The 20,140-nt window shown below is 46.7% G+C and overlaps 1 protein-coding gene across 1 annotated transcript in view; it reads right to left on the reverse strand.

The window, feature by feature from the left end:
- LOC138583120 (cholesterol transporter ABCA5-like) overlaps positions 1-20,140 on the reverse strand; it is a 3,134,767-nt gene that overhangs the window by 1,518,840 nt on the left and 1,595,787 nt on the right. Inside the window, exon 18 of the mRNA XM_069655080.1 lies at positions 3,128-3,247. Coding sequence (XP_069511181.1) covers positions 3,128-3,247 — 120 coding nt within the window. The remainder of the gene's footprint in view (positions 1-3,127; positions 3,248-20,140) is intronic.

The following is a 20,140-nucleotide window of genomic DNA, read 5'->3' on the forward strand; positions in this document are numbered from 1 at the left end:
TCCTTGGGGGACACCACAACTCAGTGTTCGAATATCCAAGTACTGTTCCCCTAATTTTACATGTTGCCAGCGGTTAGACAGGAAGGAGTCAAACCATTGAAGGAGCGAGACCTGACACTGCCCCTACCGAAATCAGGCACAACAGGAGGATGCCATGGTACACCAAGTTGACGGCCGCTTTAAAGAAGGTGTTATCAACAGTAAGACAGACACAAGTGACCACAGTTCAACTGTGTTTATTGAACTTCAAAAAGGGTTTGAAAAACGCCTCTCTAATCCTAAATCTAAAGATGGGAGCAAGCTACGACCATCAAATAATAAAAACGCAGTCCTAGTCGAGTCTGTTAAAATAAAAGGGCCTATACTAATAAATCTATTTCCAATCCTTACCTCTAAATACAAATAGTGTGGAAACAATGTTATGTAAAAGAAAGAAGTGTTCAAGAAATGACGATATGTCAGGATATTCAGGCCATTGGCCTCCCTTCCCCACATTTTCAGCACGGGACAAGGCGGTACACTCGAGCTTAGCACAGTCTCTGGCGTCTCTAGCATGAAGTTACAGTTCAAACATTAGCATCAGGGCCTTCCGTGCCCAAGTCCCTTTGCCTTTCAAAGTCTCTTCTCTCAGAGGGCCTGATGCGACTAACAAATAATACGTTCCTTTCCTCTTTGGACTTCACACGTACTCAATTTCTCAGGCGATTCATTATTTACCTTGGATCCCCCTCAACCGGGCTCAGATCCCTCTTAACACAATGCTCGTGGTATTTTCATGTATCCAATTTCTCAGGTGATTCACAGTTGACCCCTGATCCCCCTCTCTGCCATGCTCACATCCGTTTCAACACAATGTTCAATCAGTCTCCCTCTGCCGGGCTCGGACCAATTTTAGTGTACTTTTAACACAAACTTGGTTTATACAAAAACACTCAGCTGATCTCCCACGTTCATACGCAGACCAACTTTATCTACTTTCTTTACTCTATTAACATTGAAGACTTTCGATTGTGCACAGGATTTAGCTCGACTCATTGCAGGACCACTTCGATTCACAATCCTTTGTCACTCCTTCACTTTTTCCATCTGTCAGTTGGATACCGTACATATAACTTCGAATGAGCATGCACGTGATGCCAGACCACTTTGTCTAAGGTATCGTATTTTGGTTTCAAAGTTCTATCACTCATTTGTTGTCCAATTTTACTTGCGTTGGTTATCAAATGTGCTTCATACACTGTTCGCTTTAACGTTCACCATACAATGATGCTGCTTGCGACCTTGGCATCAACACAGACCGGTCGGGTACGGCCTCCCCAACTCACCGGCTGTGTTGATTTCACTGGTTCTGGTTTGTTGTAGGAGCCAAGGACAGTACCACGGCAGCAGGCGATTCTCCCTGCCTAGATTATCGACACAGGAGAGCCCTGGGTACCTCCAACACACAATTCAGGATTCTTCAGCCTGGTTTCCTGGTCTTACGCTTTCTATTCTCGAGGTTTCATGAGAGAAATGGGTTCTCGTTGAAAAGGTCATGGGCACTTCCCTCCTTGCGATCCCCTTCTATTTTTCCGTCTTTCGCCTTGTGTTAAACTGCCATCTTGGAACTGCTGCTTCCTCATGTGCTTTGCCTCACTCAGAATGTGCTCTTGTGCTACGCCTTTTATCCATGTGGGGAAATGTAATGGAAGTCAGGTGTGTGTGTGATGGTCAGTAATTGCCTGACCCTGACTGACTATCGTATTTGGACATGTCAGGTATACAGCTCAGGTGTTAGTCCGTTTTCTTTCATAGCGAGCTGTCCGTGAGAAAGTGTTTGTGATGTGAAGGGGAGCGGGGGGAGGGGGAGTGGGCTTGAGTTGCTATGTACCTTACTTGGCAGGATGGGATAAAGGTGTTATAGGGAAGGGGATACCACATCTCGCCATCCAGTGTCCCACACCCACTCCCCGTAGACCCCCTCACCGAGGTGATCCTCCCGCACTGGTCCAGTCCCAGGAACTGGATACAAAAGCGATGGGCGTGGCCTGGCCACCTGGATGACAGATCCCTGTGGACTAGCGGGTGAGGCACCTTCAGGTTTCTCCCACCGCCAAAAGATCCAACATCACCAGCAAGGTTAGATCTCCTTTTCAGACCAATTTAGTAGCTCATCCAAAACCTCAACCAATGCAGTCTCTGTTCAGTGCAGTGGCCAAAAACCAGATTGATAAACACCCAACAGTGAGTATTTCTCGACATGATCCTGCATTTGGGTGGTTATCATTTCCCAGGTTTTACAAGGCCACCAGTGATAGTTCTGAAAGATGTTTGGATCCAGTGACTTTTTTTTTAGCAGTGGAGACACTGGCCAATTTGTACTCGGTCAGAAGGCCTTGCTTCAGCAAATGACTGATAAAAAAAAGTTATAAAAGGCGCCAAATCTTCAGTATGCATATGAAATGTTTCAGTGAACTCTCCAGTCCTGCCATAATTGCAGTATTATCTAAATGCAAACCTTAAATAATATTTAAAACATCATCAGGGCTCTCCAGTTCTTTTATGGAAATACACAGCCACTCCCTGTTTACATTATCAAATGTGGAAATCAGCTCCATGAATGCTGCATATATGTAAAAGTTCAGAACAAAGACATATTTGGACAATTAATTTAAGGTTTGGACGATGGTGCACCGGGCCTAGAACTTGCCTGAAACCAAATTATTTAACAGAATATATCTTTGTTTTATCAATCTACTCTCCCAAAGAGTTTTGCTGTTTCTGGAGAGAAAGGTGATCGGTCTATGGGACAGCGGGTCAGCTTTACTTCCTTTGTTAAATAAGGGAACTATTACCAAGATGTTCCAATTCTCAGTGAATTCACTTATTCACTTTAGTCCAAGTATGCATTAAAAACCACGCACTGTAATTCGGACCATAAGGCCAGACCGCATTTGTAAACATCGACTGGGACAATATAAAATCCCACTGCCCTCAAACAATGTTGCTTAGTCAGGGAACATCTTACCTTTTACCATCTAATTAGAATCCTGTTCCCTTTACCAATTCATGTCAAACAACATCTTTTGTTCTGAAATGCAGCCTCCTAATGGAGAAGTTTCATAAAAGTGTGAGGTGTTTGTTTTACCTGCTTGATCAATTTCTGCCTCAACTTCAAGCTTGACAAAGACATCCTCCAAGGAGGTCATTGAGACTCCATAGGTGATGACCCCAAGGTCTTTATGAACATCCAGGTCAGAAAATAGCCCTGGAAACACAAAACACATTTGTCAAAGGAATTAAATTGTATATCTTTTGTGACTGGGTGCTTGCAAAAAAAGGGCAAGATGACGAATACAACTAGTGAGGCACATCTTCACCTTGAGTCTATAAATCTTAAGCATGACAACCAAATGCACAAAAAAGCAAGCCTCAAACATTCAAAGCACAGGAAAATGGCATCGAAAACCGTAAACACAAACAGTGTTTGAAGACATTTGTAAATTCAACACAAAAAAACACATTCTTAAAAGTCTTTTAAAAGTTAAGCAATTCAGGGGGAGGTCAGTGCTGACCAGTATACACTGCAAAACAAACTACCTTATTTCAGCAGAACTCTGATATATTCCACATTCAAGATTAGATTTTAGTCCCATAAATCAGCAGAGATTGGGCCTCATCACGAGTTGGGAGGTATCCGGGCGCATATACCGCTGAGCGTTATTTGCGTTAACGCTGTGATGTATGGCACAAACAACGCCCCATCACGAGTTGGCGTGCACGCGCACACGGACATGGCGTTAAGGCAAAGAGCATCTGGCAGTAACAGTGGTTGTGAAGCCGAAAACTCAGCGCACATTGCGTTACCGTCACTACCACAAGCAGTCCAATGACTTGCGGATCTGTTTTCAACATAGGAGTGAGTTCATGGGGACTGGAGGAAGGCCACCACCACCGGAGCTCACACTGTGGGAGGAGCAGTGCACCACCCTTATCGACAGGAGTACGAATGAGGGAGTGGGAGGAACAAAGGCAGGCACTGGCACCCAGGAAGTTGCAGGTGAGTCCCCTCCACCCCCTTGCAAATAGCATTGTGACTGGGCCACCCGTCCCTACCCGGTGTGAATGTCTGACATCCAGGCACTTTGGGTGGAGTGCGTGTGACGTACCGCAGCCACCCGCGACTGGACCCTAGTACCAGTGCACCCTAGCAACCCCAGGTTTCCAAAGGAGTCTGAAGTACATCCAATGTAAAAATGCAAGCACCAGAGAGAGAGAGAGAGAGCGAGAGAGAGAGAGAGAGAGAGAGTGTGTGTGTGTGTGTGTGTTACCAAACCCCCCCATTTACAGCAGCATCCCAGCTGTGCATTCACATCAGACACCTGAAGATGCCACACCAAAAGGTCCAAGCTGTGTTCCCCCTCCCCCATGTAGTACACCCCAGCAATCCCAACAATGAGAATAACAAACAGGTTATGGCCAAGCATGATACAAACTGCCCTCTCACCCACTGTAAAGCATGACATGCATGAAACAAATCTAAGTTGCCTTGTCCTCATATCATACCCTATGTACCCTATAGGCACACAGCCATCATCGAAGGGCAACGTGGAAGAAGAGAACGTGGAAGAGGAGGAGGCAGACCCATCCCGACGTACACCCAGACACGCCTCCACCAGCACCACCACCCAGCGAAGGGGCCGGCAAGATACATAGCAGCAGGGTCTCATCGCCTCAACTGCCCCCAAGCCACCAGGGGGTCACAGGATGTCGAGGTTGTTACCAGTGCAACCACCACAGAGGAGGGCAACACATCCTGTGAGGCGCAGCATGGTGCACCAGTGTTCTCAACCATTCATTCACCAAATGGCCACACCCCAAGGGACCACGGAGCATGTGCATGGTGAAAGCCGCAGTCCCCATGTGACAGACCCACAGCTCCGGGAACAGCAGTCATGGCACGCCTGGACGTTGATAGAGGCACGTCAGATGCGTGTTGAGAGCATGGCGTTTGAACATAACCGCCACATAAAGGCGATCAGCAGTGCTATTCGGGGTGTAGCTAAAACAATGGCGCGGGACAATGCCCGCATCCGTAAAGTCGTGGAGGGGTGTACACAGGGTTTGGGCAGAGAGTTCTTGAATTCTGTGAGGTACAATCAGCGCATGCAGAGCAGATGCGTGAGGCCAATAACCTCCTCTGCCAGCAGCTGCAGATGGCGGCATCGCTGCTATCGACGTCCACAACTCCCACTGATGGATCCCTACAGGGTTCGCCCAGGCGACGTTCCCTGCGCCATTCACAACAGCGTTTACCAGAAGGTATAGAACGTGGCAAGCGTCAACGTCCTTCCTAGTTGGACAATGCACTGTTGGCCTGAGGGCCGGGCACATGGACCCATATGCACTGTGCTGCGGACGTGGAGTGGCGGGAGGGGCGAATGTATGCTGGGAAGTTGGTGGGGGTAGGGGGGAGGTGTGCTGGGGATTTGTTGGGGGTAGGGGGAAATGTGTGCTGGGGAGTCGGTGGGGGGAGGAGTTTGTACCACAAAAACTAAAACCTGTTCAAACTGGACAGAAAGCTTGGACATACAAATCTGTGTACAAGTGCTGTTTATTTGACAAGTGATCTTTGCGACAGGTACCCATCCACCAAATGAAAAGAAATTGCCAATGAATGCCTGTCTGGTCAACCCCCCGCCCTTCCTCACCCCATCCCTGAGTGCATTGGCCCCGGCAACAGGCACATGGTCATCGTCATTCCCATTCCCGGCCTGTTGCGCTTCAGCATCAGGGGTATTGGCACATGCCTACAGCAGCAGATGTTGTGCAGCATGGCATAGGTGATTACAATTTCTCCTACTTTTTCAGGCACATACATCTGTGCCCCTCAAGTATGGTCTAGGAACCGGAACTGTGCATTCAGCAAACCAAATGTCCTCTCAATACATATACAGGTACGACTATGGGCATTGTTATATGCCAGCTCTGCAGGAGTTTTTGGATTCCTCACAGGGGTCATCAGCCATGTGAACTCTGGGTATCAGGAATCACCTGCAGGCTAAAAATGTGTACGTTATGAACAGGTTGCTTCACTGGGTGTGCAAGGGATAGGCAACAAATCACGATGCACTATGGTTATCTATATGTGCAAGGGGTACACGCTTTGTCATTGGCATATTGGTATTCATCAATCATTCTTAGGGACATACATGACTCCTACATGAAGCATGTGTCAATGAGTAAAGTGTTCTGTGGCAGGTTACATTTGCATACACTTGGTGTTAATGGACTAGCAGCAGTGTTTTATGGGCTATGTTCATGGATAGTTGCTGTCTTAATTTGCCCCGTATCTCAACTGCAATGTGCGCCATGTCCCTTGTGCACTACTTTCTACATGGACCACCCTCTTGGCACAGTGGTGCATCCCTTACGTACGGATGATGCTCTCGTCATATCTGCCTGTTCACGGACAATGTTCATTAGTAATGGTTTGTGGCTGTCTCTGTGCTGGAATGGGGTTTTATAAATGGAACATTATTTTGCTATTTAGCATGCATTTTAATGGCCATTCAGGGGTCACTATCTCAGGCATGTTGATGGCCGTGTATTTACCTGCTCATTTACAGTGGTATTTTTGGTGTGGGTTTGGCATTGATCTCACATAGCATACATGTGTGCTCCCCTTAGTGATGTTGCTGTTGGGTGTCAGAGTGGGAAGCAGCACTACAACACAGTCAAGATACATTGTGGTTGTTGCGTTTCCATATGTGATTGTGAATTCACAAGTGAATGCCCTTCAACGTCAGTGTGTTCTGGTGTAGGGGTCCTGTGCATGTGTCCTTGTGTGCCACAAATGCATGGAACTGGTGCTGTGCTTGTGCTGGCTGTTTCTCCTAGTGGCATGCAAGTATTCCTGTGTGTCTGCCCCCCTTCATCTGGTGTACTTTGGCATGCATTTCATGCATGATTTTTACTCAACCACTATCCATGTGCGTTGGCCTCGGTGCCTCTCCATGTAGGCTGGCAGTGGGCTGTTGAGCAGCACCATAGAGTCGTGGGTGGATCCTGGGTAGCGGGCGCAGCAGTGGGTGATAGTCAGGTCTGGGCTACAGATCATCTGCACATTGAGCGAATGGACATTCTTCAGATTCCTGTAGGCTCCCTCATTGTCCCGGGGTGCTACAAGTGCGACATGTGTGCAGTCTAGGGCTGCTATCGCGTTCGCGAGTTGGGCAATGGCATAGAACTGTGCCTTGACCTCATTGACCTGTGCCTGGGTGGCAGGCAATGCTATGCGTTCATTCACATGGCGCAGCAGTGCACCCAACACCTGTCCCAGCACCTGTCCCAGCACGGTACTGAATGTGGACTGGGCTATACCATGCATCATGGCAACTGTGTATTAGAAGCTGCCAGTTCCAAGGTACTGTAGTACTGACACAAGCCTCAAGAGTGGGGGCACAGCCGTGCTGATGGCAATCCGGCTAGCTATGTCACCTTGGATTGTGTCAAGCAACTGGGTGTTGGTTGCCCTGTCCAGCCTGTACTCAGATACCAACTGCTCATCAGTCAGGGCCAGGGTGTTGGCCTGACCCTGGGGAGGGCTGGCCGCCTTGCTGGTGCGGGTCTCCTCTGTCTCCTCCTCCTCCTCCTCCTCCTCCTCCTCCTGCTCCTTCTCCTTCTCCTCTTCCTTCTCCTTCTCCTCTTCCTTCTCCTTCTCCTCTTCCTTCTCCTCCTACAGCTGCACCTCCTAGTCCTAGTCCTACTCCTACTCCTCTGCTCCCTGTGCCCTGGACTGGTTGTCAGGCCTCTGTAGCTCCTGGCGCATCATGTAGAGGTCAACACAGAGGCTCCCTGCTCCAAATGGCAACATGGTGTCGGGCATGGGTGGGTCTTTTGTATGCCTCTCGTGTGCATTGTTTCCATCTGGGCCTTTATTACTGTTTCCTCTCTGCTCCTAATGGCTTCATGGAGTTGGGGAGGGTGTGTGGGGCATAGGTGGGTTTTTTGTAGGCCCCTTATGTTTATTGTTTCCACCTAGGCCTTTATTACTGTCACATGTGTTCTTTTACCTCCAGCAATTTTCCGGGGGTATTTTCAGCGGTATTAGCGCTGGTTTTACGGCGCTATGAGCGCTAACGCTGTATGATATGATATGATTGGTTATTTATAACGCGCTTAATACCCAGAGGTTTCGAAGCGTGGCCCCGGGGATTGAACCTGTGTTGCTCTGTGTCGTCTTGCTTCCAAGGTGAGCATGTTGCTCCTGAGCTATCCTCCTGTGACTAGTGACACTAGTATACTTGTGAGAGGTCGGTAATAGCACATCTGGTTGTCGGCGCTACTATAGCGGGGCTGTAAACACGCCGCTGGTAATAGCGCCTGCAGGATTTACAGTTGTGATCCGGTGGAATGCTATTTACAGCGCTAATACCGTTACCACCGGATTTGAGGGCTACCGCCCAACTCGTGATGAGGCTCATTGTGTCTAATGGAAATCACTTACAGTTAGCATTGACAGAACTTATTAACAAAAACATTATAAATTAACAAAGCATACGTTCAGGGGGCATGTAGAATTCTCAACTGAAATGCTTTGCGAGCACTGCCAGGGTGGAATCTCAAATTCCCAAATTGTATGTGAAGAGAACACGTTTTGACTTATTTATGGTATATGATATACGCTCGCCCCCTAGGGTGCCCAGTCCAATGGGTACCTTTCAGCCACCCCATGTTTGGCATAGGGTGTTTGCACCACCATAAAATGGTTGTAGGTAGTAGGTTGCCAAGAGCGTAATTTAATTCTGCCTTCACCAAGGGTGCAAGTCATTCTACTACATTTGTAGACCAATAAATACATCTTTTCGGTAGCCACTGGGTCATTTTAAGTCCGGCTCTCTGCCATTTTGTATTGTAGGCCTCCTTTTTCGATGGCAAACACGAAGTAGGTCTAAAATGGCCTTTCTGAATATGTGGGATCTTTGTGAGTCCAGATGGCAACCTCTTTATTTCTAACAGGTTTACATCAGTATAAGTCCCTGAGCTCTCCCTCTCACTTCTCAAGCGGGTAGTCTGGGACGAGTGGACGGCCAGATGGCAAACCAGAATGGTTGGTTATTCAACACCTTCTTACCTAGCCGCCCTCAGTGAGTGATAGGCTGGTTTTGGCCAGCTACTAAGGGCTTTGATATTTAGGTTTCTCCCTCCCACTGCTCTCCCTCAAGTTGCTGTACCTTGGAAGAGTTTTCACCCATATCTCTTCTGATTGCTGAATATGAAGTCCTCACCTGGCCCTACTGACTGGCAGAAGCAGGTTGGGTATATCCTGTTTGGGTACTCTGCTGTTAGAAGTCCATGCTGGGCTTCCCGTGTGCTCTTTGTGATTCCACTGATATGTCGAATCGGGAGTTCCACCCTGGATCCAGCGTTCTGGCCATTCGTCGCAGCCTGTCATTTTCAGCCAGCGTTCTCCCACTCTGCTGTTGTCACTGAGTTGTCTGGAAAGGTGGTGGGAAAATATCACCCCACCTCATCTGCTCCTTCCTACATCCTTACAGTTGGACCACATTCTGTGGTTGTGCCACCCTCTTTTAGTCCGAGTCACCAGACTCCATCTTCACTGATTCCTCCATCTTCCCAAATTCCAAGAGTCTTCCTCGCCAGTGTTTTCACCACTGGCTGTATGCCGTGGGAAGGCTGTTTTTATTTTCCTGTTGCTCGTGTGGGCTGTTGAGGGTTCAAGTTCCTTGAGACCAGATCCCTGTAAACTACACCTAGGAAGAAGCCTGTACTTGGACAAGTTGTTTACCCTAGCAAGAGCTATTTTCATTAAAACAGCCACCACGAGTACTCACCCAGAGGAGTCCCTTTGGTCTGGGGTTGATGTTCTTTAGAAGTGATTCTCTACTGCATTTGCCATTCATTACCACTAGGGGTCTTCCTTCTTTGCTACATTTTCCTCTGGGGCCCTCAATGGGCTCCTGGAGCTCTAAACCAAGAACTAATGGATCGTTATTATTTTTCACAGATATTAGAGCTATTTTTAAAGTCTTGATCTCCAATTCTCTAGCTCTGAAAGCATTTTACATAATTCTGTTGACCTTGTGACTATTTTTCCTTGGAATGCATTGCACTGGTAATTGTTACTAAAAATGTATTCTCATTTTTTGGAGGCATGTGGCTGTATGCATGAATTTGACTTCACCCTCTAGCATTATTATTAATTATAATATGCACATTTGTATTATTCACATATTATTCTCTAGAGATCAAGAATTCATGGAGAGTATAAGGCATAAGAGTATTTACTCGATTTTTTCTGTTGTGAAAGGTCTGTTACTCTTTTCTTCCAACTGTGAGAAGCCTGGGGGTATTCTCCCAGGTAAACCGCGAGAATCTGTCATCCAGGTGGCCAGGACACGGCCATCGCTATTGGAACCAGATCCTGGGGGTGGACGAGTGAGGAAGGATCACCTGGATGGGGGGTCCATAGGTAGTGGAAGTGGGACACCAACGGGTGAGATGTGATATCCCCATTCTTTCAACACCTTTTCCACCTCCTACCACGTAGGATATTCCAAAACACTGCCCCCCACCCCCTTTTACGACATGGACACTTTTGCACACCACAGAAAACAGATTAACACCCAAGCCGTTTACCTAACATGTCCCAATGCAAGGGTCAGGCATGGTCCGGCAATTGACCAGAATCACACACACCTGACGGCCATTTCACTTCCCCACAAGGATAAAAGGTGCAGCACGAAAGCACACTACGAGCAAGGCAGACCGCACGACGAGACAGCTATCCAAGCATGGCAATTCAATGGAGGAGGAAGATGGCAAATATCGAGAGGCTGACAAGGAGAGACTCGACCTTGTCCTTTCCGACCAAGACTTGCAAAACCTCTGCAGAAGGAATCCTAAGACCGCGGACAATAGCTCAAGTGTGTTGCAGCAGTTGTCAACGGTACACAGAGCGTGCCTACGCTGATGTGCAGGACTGAGGGAGGCACCTGAACTTATACCCTGGTACCAGACCTGACTCCAGATATACTGAAAAGCCAAGTGGTTCATCACAGCAAGGGAGCTGTGGGGAGAACCGATAAAAACTGAACAGTGTTGAAAGAAAGCCGCAAAGTAGCAACTTAAAGGAAGTACAAAGAACTGTTAAGATAAAGGGAAAACCAACTGCAGAGGGATCCGGCACCACGTGGGTGCTTACTCAAGATACTCTGGTGAATCCTGTGTTTGTTGAAACCGCTGCTACCAGAAGGCCTTGGGAAGGCCGCAAAGGAACAGCCAAAGTGGTCATACAGTGGTCTTGCAAAATCCACTGTACAGTCGAAGGTCTTTGACCGACAGGTGATTGAGAAAGGCACGATTGATACATTTGGCAACAGTGAACCCGACTGCGGTATGTCCACAGTGTACTGTTTAGCAAAAGTTTACAAAGAGTGAACCCGGCAGAGGGATGTCGACAGAAAGGGCGAAGCCTGAAGACTTGTTTAAAAAGACATTAAGATTCGTGAAACGAGGAAAAGCCATAGTGAACCTGAAAGCGGGAGGCTGAAAATTGAGAAGGGTCTGCGCCCGGAAGAGGGGAACAGGATGCGCCATTATCACCCCAACTACTGTATAAAAGGAACTTTTTGGTTTGTTATTTTCCAACCCTCAAAGGCAGGAGACTTTTTGCAAGAAAGAGAGACTTGGCCCTAGAGGTTCTTGAAGGCTGAGTGCAGAACTGTCGTCTCGAGCTGGGGAAGCCTGAGAAGTGTGCTGTGCTCAGAGGTTCTACCTTATCCCGTGCTCAAAACGTGGGGAAGCGAGAACCCCGACTACTGTTTCCTGACCCATTATTTGTGAACACTTCTTTCTTTCTTATGAATCCTATCCCACACTCTTTTTGTAATTAGCGTAAGGATTGGCAATAGGTTTTTCTTAGTATAGTTACTTTAATTTGACAACGCCACTAGGACTGCCTTATTTTCATTTGATGGTCGAATCTTGCTCATATCTTGGATTTAGGTTTATATTATGCATTTATCTCACTTTTGCAGTTTAATAAACACCCTTGAACTGTGGTCACTTGTGTCTGTCTTTACTGATGCCACCATGAGTTCCTTACACAACCCGTTGCCCATAATGTGATGTGTGCAGAGTGTGTTTTGCCTTTAGGACACTGTACTATTTGTTGTAAAATGCACTTGTTTCCCTTTTTATTCACCCTTTTTCTCTTCCCCTTGTCATCTACATTGTTGACTATGATACTGAAACCACATTAAAGTAATTTTGTGTGGAGAATCTTCAAATACAATACTGTTTTTATCTCCCACAATGTTTTATGGCTGCTACATTCACATATCTGAACGTGGTTAATGCTCGCACCAGCAACAGTAGACATGTGCCTCTGTTCTTATCTGGTCTCCACTGTTGTGCGGCATGTGCACCATGAGACAAATCTAGATGCGAGACGAGACGCACACGATTCTCTTTATCATACTCACTGCATGAGCTCTGATGTTATACAGATAACTGGCAAGCATGTCTTTGTTACAGAAACTACCTTCCCCATAATGCAATGCACAGCCCTGCCTCAACACCTTTGCGTGTTACCAACCAATCAGATGAGCACAACACCAAGATGAGGCTGAACACACCGAAACAAGGGCACTCATACATTCTGAAAACTACTTTAAAATGTATTCTGCACAAAGATTACTTAGCACTAAACACATAGTGCCGTCAACTAACATCCAAACAGAGCTAATTTAGGACATCTCAAACACCTGACACTTTAACAAGATCCCAATTAGCCTTGGAAAATACCTTATGGTCGAAACACGTGATGGCTTAAGTCATGACACGCCATGATTTTGGGAGCACTGGAAAACTGTAATGACACTTGAATATTAAATTCTAAAAAAGACCATTGGGCACAGAGCAGTATGATTATGTTTGTTTGTTTATTTATTTTATTTGATAATGCGCACAAAACCCAGGGGTAGCCGGGCGCAGCAGGTACAAGGTTACTTAAGCTTGGGTTACATACAGAGTAGAGGCGAGAAACAACATAACAGTACAGTAAGACATATCAATACTTGCCGTGTGGCAGAAGAAAAAGAAAAATTAGCATATTGTAGTTTTGAAAGAGTGTGCAGGTCTGAGAACAGACGTCATTTTGGACAACAGTGTTATGGACATTGGGTGTCTCAGGAGTTAGTTGTCGTTTGTCCAGAGCCAATTTTTTACCTTGCGTCTAAAATTGGAGTAGGGTAAGTTGGCTCTTAGTGCAGTGGGTAATGCGTTCCAGGCCTGGGCAGCTTTGACAGGGAAGCTTACTCCGCCTGCTTTGGAGCGTCTGAATCTAGGGGTTTCGAGTAGGTAGTGGTTAGTAGCCCTGGTATGGTGCCTAGATGATTTTCTCGTTAGTCTGGCTGAGATGTAGGGGGGAGCAGTGTTGTTGAGCCCTTTATGGGTAAGTGATAGTGTCTTGAGCAGGACTCTGTCGCTGATTTTGAGCCAGTGGTGGTCTTTCCTAACGTTTGAGATATGTGCTTTGCGGGGTATGTCAAGGGCAGCTCTAAGAGCATTGTTTTGAAGGATTTGCATTTTATTTATGATGGACTTGTTGGCCCCTGCATAGAGGGCATTGCAGTAATCTAGTTTGGACATGACTAACGCATTGGCAAGCATGATGCAGTTAGTTTTAGAGAGGTAAGGTCTGCAGGTCCTGATTAGTTTGCAGGTGTACGCTGTAGAGGATGCCAGGGAGTTGACTTGTTTTTTGAGGGATAGAGTGGAGTCGAGGTAGAAGCCCAAGGTTTTTACCTCGGTAGCCACCTTAATTGTATTGCCATCTATGTTAAAGTGACGATAGTTGGGGCTCAGTTTTTTTAGGTTGGAGTCGGAACCCAGTATTAGTATCTCAGTTTTGTCGTCATTTAGGCAGAGGCCGTGGGAGGCCATCCATGCCTGAATGAGGAGGTAGATTTTGTTTACTAGAGCTGTATCTACGACAAAGTTGCCTGATAGAGGTATGAGAATCTGCGTATCGTCTGCATAATTCGTGTAGGTTACCCCTAGTTTGTCAAGTTTGTCGAAGAGAGGCTTAGTAAAGATATTGTACATAGTCGGGGAGACACAGGAGCCTTGTGGGACACCACAAGTGATCTGGATTGGGTCCGCTGCTGCTACAGGGGAGAACACTCTCATTGAACGGTTAGCTAGGAAGGATTGTACCCATGCTATAGCTTCACTTGAGAAGTGAGCGGCAGACGCTAGATGGTTGCATAATACTGCGTGATCCACCAGGTCGAAGGCCGCTGACAGGTCAAGGAGGAGGAGCATAGCTATGTTACCTTTGTCCTTCAACTCGTCAATTTGTGTCTTAAGGTCAATGAGGGCTGTTTCAGTACCGTGCAGTGGTCTGAAGCCGGATTGCCGTGTACCTAACAGTTGGTGCGTCTCCAAGTGGTTTTGGATTTGGAGGTAGGCTACTCTATCAATAATTTTAAGGAGGAATGGGACCGTAGTAATAGGCCTATAGTTAGTGGGGATAGCTGGGTCAAGTGTCTGTTTTTTGAGGAGGGGGAGAACCCAGGATCCTTTAAGGTTGGTAGGTACAGTGCTCGTGTTAAAGGAGGCATTGATAAGTTTCGAGATGAAGGGTGCTAGATCTCTGGCTGCATCCTTAATGATTTGCGCAGGGCAATTGTCGCCTTGGCAATTTGACGGTTTAAGGGACAGAATGACCTTTTCCGTTTCCAGTATAGAGATGTTGGTGAACCTGAAGGGTTTAACATTGTTTTGGGGGGGTGTGCTAGGTAACTCCTTCAATGGGGTAGTGTGGGTACCGTGCGGGTGCAAGGAGGCTTTTTTCTCAGCAATTTTAGATTGAAGGGTTATGATTTTATTTGCAAGGGCATTTTGGATGCTGGTGCACCAGGATTTGTCCTTGGGGATATTGTCTATGGGGGCAATAGGGTTTTCTAATTCACGAAGAATAGTGAAGAGTTCTTTGGAGTTAGAGTTGGCTTTACTGATTCTATGATTGAATGAGTCTTTTTTCGTTTGAATGATTTCCTTTTTGTATTTTTTGGCAAAGTTAGCAAGTGTGGTTCTATTGTCGGCAGAGGGGGTATGCCTCCAGATAGCTTGGAGTTTGCGTTTTTGGATACGCATTTCTTTGAGATGGGGGGTAAACCAAGAGTTGAGGTGAGATTCCCGTTTACTTTTGTGGAGTTTGGTGGGGGCAATCAAGTCTAGCGCTTTGGTCATGGCGTTGTTAAATGATTCGACTAACTCACTGGGGTTGGAATCATTAGGGCTAGCTATGAGAGTTGGTAGGAGGAGTGGGAGTAGTTTTTCGGCTGTGATTTCTTTTTTACTTCTTGTTGGCATGGGGGGTGCTATTGTATTCTTATTGGGTTTGGGAGGTTCAATGTTGGCTGTGAAGCAAATAAGATGATGGTCAGTCCATATTTGAGGTAGGATACTGGAGATGGTGATGTTGCAGTTGTGGTTGGCTATCCAGTCTAGCGTGCGGCCTTTTATATGTGTAGGAGCTAGGACATTTTGGGTAATGTCGTGATTGGCTAGAGTAGATTGGATTGCTTGTGCTTGTTTGGCCTCAGCGTCATTAAAGCCTAAGTTAAAGTCGCCTAGTAGTAGGAGCTGAGTGGAGTCTTTGATGCTGTTGGTGAGGAGGCTAGATAAATCTTCCTCAAAATTGCCTAGTGGGCCTGGTGGTCTGTACACAAGAAGTATAGTTAGTGTGCTGTTATTTGAGATAGGTATTTTAGCTGAAAGAAGTTCGCATGATGTGAGAGCTGGGTGTGGGGTGAGTCTGGCAGCTAGATGTGTTTTGGTTATGATGGCTAGGCCACCTCCTCTAGTGTTGGGACGGTCGACTCTAAGGATATTGAAGTTATCTGGTATGGCAGTCGAGAGGGCAGGGCCAGCTGCCTCATGAAGCCAGGTTTCAGTGACGGCAAGGATATCTAAATTGTCCGAAGACAGTATATCTGCTATTTCGGTGTTGTGTGCTATAATGGACCTAGCATTAATGAGGGCTCCTGATAGTGTTGGATTTATCTTGTTATCTTTGGCAGTTCTGGGATTGGGGTGGTTGTGTCTCCTCTGTTTGTAGTATGGGTAGTCAAGTGGTTGAGGACGATTTATCGTCACAGGACCTGGGAGGTTAGGATTGATGGTAGTGGGGGTGCGTGTGGATACTGGTGTGTTGGTTCTCTTATTTTTGATGTCATAAAGTCGTGAGAGCCTAGCTCTAAGTCGCAGGTTTCTCTCATGCAAGTTGCAAGGTGTAGAGTTGGTGAGGGCCATTATGATGGTGATGGTTAGGAGAGTCCAGGCTATGGTCCCACGTGGGAGTGAGACGCCGGTAGTGGTGTGCATAATGTGGGAGCGATGGAGGTAATGCTTGTATTTGGTGAGATTGGAAGGGATGGGTGCGAGTGTACTATCAGTCTACGTTGGTAGATCCTGTTAGTATCTGTAAGGCGGATATGCTACAGCAAGGGTTCAGGCTTGGGAAGTCCTAAACGTGGCTAAAAAAGCCAATATAGTGGGGCATGGCACATGGAAATTGACAAAGGCATGGGGCACACATAGTTTAGAGTAGTCTGAAAGCGACCATAAGGCACAGTTAAAAAGTGGTCTGAAAGCGACCATAAGGCACAACACAATTTAAAAGTGGTCTGAAAGCGACCATAAGGCACAACACAATTTAAAAGTGGTCTGAAAGCGACCATAAGGCACAACACAATTTAAAAGTGGTCTGAAAGCGACCATAAGGCACAACACAATTTAAAAGTGGTCTGAAAGCGACCATAAGGCACAACACAATTTAAAAGTGGTCTGAAAGCGACCATAAGGCACAACACAATTTAAAAGTGGTCTGAAAGCGACCATAAGGCACAACACAATTTAAAAGTGGTCTGAAAGCGACCATAAGGCACAACACAATTTAGAAGTGGTCTGAAAGCGACCATAAGGCACAATACAGTTTGGAAATGGTGAGTATGCTCAGGTCACACAGCCATACATTGACAGTGCAATACGATTGCAAAAATGGTTGGGGATGTATACTGGTATTGAGTTTCTTACCCTGAATAGGTGCCGGCATAATCAGGAGGTTGTAAGTGAGTTTCAGAGGGAGCATGAGAGCTGGTATTCGGCGCTTTATGAGACCTGGATCAAAGGTATTGTTGGGGGGAGGCAGGTTCTGTGGCAGGGTTCGAAGGGGGCGAGCGCCTTGCGCCTGCCAGCGGCGAACAGGGGCTAACAGGGTAGCTCGCCCTTATAGTGGCCTTAAAGGTGGCCGCCGGCTGTTCCGCCTGCCGGCGGAAGTTCCTGAATGTATGTGCGCGTTGCTTAGCAACTAAAACGAGGCCAAGCCTCGCTTTCAACCCGCATCGCGCCCGACATTTTGTTTTTTATCATGTCGGCGCGAGCGGTTTAGTAGGGCAAAAAAGGTGGTGGGCCTGCAAGTGGGGCCCTGTAATGGTGGCAGAAGGGACCCAGGAGGGGTATGGGCTCCTACCCGCTCCGGTGGAGTAGCGGTGGGGGCTCCTGCCCGCTCCGGTGGAGTAGCGGTGGGGGCTCCTGCCCGCTCCGGTGGAGTAGCGGTGGGGGCTCCTGCCCGCTCGCTGGAGGGATTCAGACTGTGTTCACACTGACCGTACACCATTCCACATTTGTGGTTTGCAAATCTGTCCCTATAGCCGAGGCCCTATAAAACAATTTCAATTTGTCTGCATTCTGGTTGCATGGTCGTTTTCGAACTGCGCCTATCTAGCGTGACTACATAGTTAGCAATAGTAGTCGGCTGTTCATGAACCCATAAAAAACGATTTTGCTCACTCCCTACCAACTTTTAAGTACAATCTGATTACCTGTACAGTCGCTATAACCATTTCTATTTGTTCTCTCCACTTAGGCAACTTCTTTTGCCTTTATTCAGCCTGAAAAAGGCTAGGAATCCCATCTGGGCGTTTGAAAGAGAATGGCAGCTTTGATGGCAGCAGCACCCCACCAGGGGCCACCACCCCTGCCAGCAGGTGGATGCGGACAAAGTAGCAGCAAATTAGGTGCTGGAGTAAGAGGAAGATGATGAGGTGGAAAAAGTTCCTGGGCCATACGTTTGTCACGGTTGGGGCCGTTTCAAACACTATTGGAAATGAGCTAAAAGGTCAGGCAGCCTGAGTGCACTTGTGAGGAGTCGGAAATGCGAGTCGGACACGTAGATGGAGTTTTCTCACAAGTCGCCATTTTATTTAAATAATAAAGGGTGAGATGAACGCATATCTTTGCCTAGCATAACACGGATTTCCCTACCTAACAAACCAAGGCTAAAGGAAAATGACCTAGTGTCCAAAAATAATTAGCCCTCACACTAATACACATAACAAAAGCATACAGGAATCACTTGTTGATTTAAACTTCACAAAATACCATGTACATTCAAACACAAAAGTTATAAACATGAATTCTTGTGACCAGGGTTGGATCCCCTTCCCCTGGAAAAGTTCAGGATGTTTCAAATCAACTGTCACTTTAGAAAAGTTCCTTTCACTAGCCAAGTTCCACTCCGGGTAGAATAGACAGTACCAATATGTCTTTCACTTGGCAAAGTGACTAATTCAGTTCCAAAAAGGTTCTTCACTTTTGAGACAATTGTAAAAGCTTTCCACTTCGCAAACCAAAAAGAATCTCTTCATACGTCAAGTCAAAATGAATGTAATTGTCCTTTGCTCTGCAGGCCAACTTCTTCATAAACAATACTTTTGTCAGGATGGTTATACTACAGTTCATCAAAACACTGTAGTGAAATGATCACTTCCTGCCCACCACAACCTTCTACCATATTGCAGTACTTCAAATGATCTTCTTCCTGGTCCACTCACCTGCCAGAACTAACCACTGCTTGCCCCTTTTCTGGTGTACTCGCCTGCCAGGACAAAACTCCTATCACTACTACTTGTACTATGTGGCGAGGTATCTTCCCAACTTCCCACACTTAAATCTTCAATGGGGAAAGTTGAATCAACAACTACTTCTTGATTCGGTCTATTGACTTTCAACACATTTGATTCACAACTTCTTCTGCATGCATATTGTACAAAAGGAAAATGCTTCTCATATTATCTGTTTAGCTTAGGCATTGCAGGTCACACCTCTCTCCCCCTTGATCTTTTCAATTGTATTGTATTGTATTGTATTGTATTCATTATTTATAAAGCGCTCTTTTCCCATTTGTATGGCCTCAATGTGCTTTGTGGTTGGAATGCTCTCGGTGACAGCAGTCAATGTGTAGGAGGTTTTAAGAGTTTAGATTAAGAGGTGTTGTGTGTATTTTCACTGGCTTAGGACTTCGGGGGATGACTAGGCTCCAGTAAGCAGCCCAGAGGTCAGGCACGTGGGTGGGCGCTGTTGATGGTTTAGTAGAGAGTGCTATTGCTGAAGATTCGATGTGTGCCCAGCTATAACTAATTTTATTTTTGTTGGTAGTCGCTGTATGCTAGTGGCAGAGGTGTTCAGGTATGTCAGGGGTTTCAGTGTGGACGGCTATGTGCGCTGCTAGACCGGAATGGAATAGCCATAGCAGCAGTCTATAGTGCGTGGATGGATGGCCGTGTCTGTGTCCTGTGTCCACAGATGTGTGTAAGGTATACGCACCTTATGCTTTGGTGTAGTTTGGCTGCAGTGCTCTTTTTCTTTGTCCAATGTGAACGGCATGGTCTCGTTATTCGTGGTCTCTCTGGAGCGAATGTCTGAGCTGCAGGGCGAGTCCCGGAGGGGTGAGAGCGTGGGGGATAAGTAGGACAACTGCGAGGGTGAAAGTTTATTGTTGAGTGCCATTGCGAAAGCTGCCAGCATTCATGAGATATTTAGTGGGTTGAAATATTGTTTTTCTTTGGAGGAGTAAGGTTTATTGCAGTGTGCCTCAGCAAATGCTACCGGCTTCCATGCGGTATTGATGGGTAGGAGTGTTGTTGTCATGGTGAACCGCTGGAACGCAACCGACATCCGTGCTGTTAGTGGTGGATAGGAATGTTGTTGTGTTTGGGTTCAGCTATATAATTTTTAGAGGGGGGAGGGGTTCAAGAGGATGTTGGGAAAAGCCAGGTTTTGAGGG

Source organism: Ambystoma mexicanum, chromosome 3q, assembly GCF_040938575.1.
Source record: "Ambystoma mexicanum isolate Mex_15411 chromosome 3q, UKY_AmexF1_1, whole genome shotgun sequence".
Lineage (NCBI taxonomy): Eukaryota > Metazoa > Chordata > Amphibia > Caudata > Ambystomatidae > Ambystoma > Ambystoma mexicanum.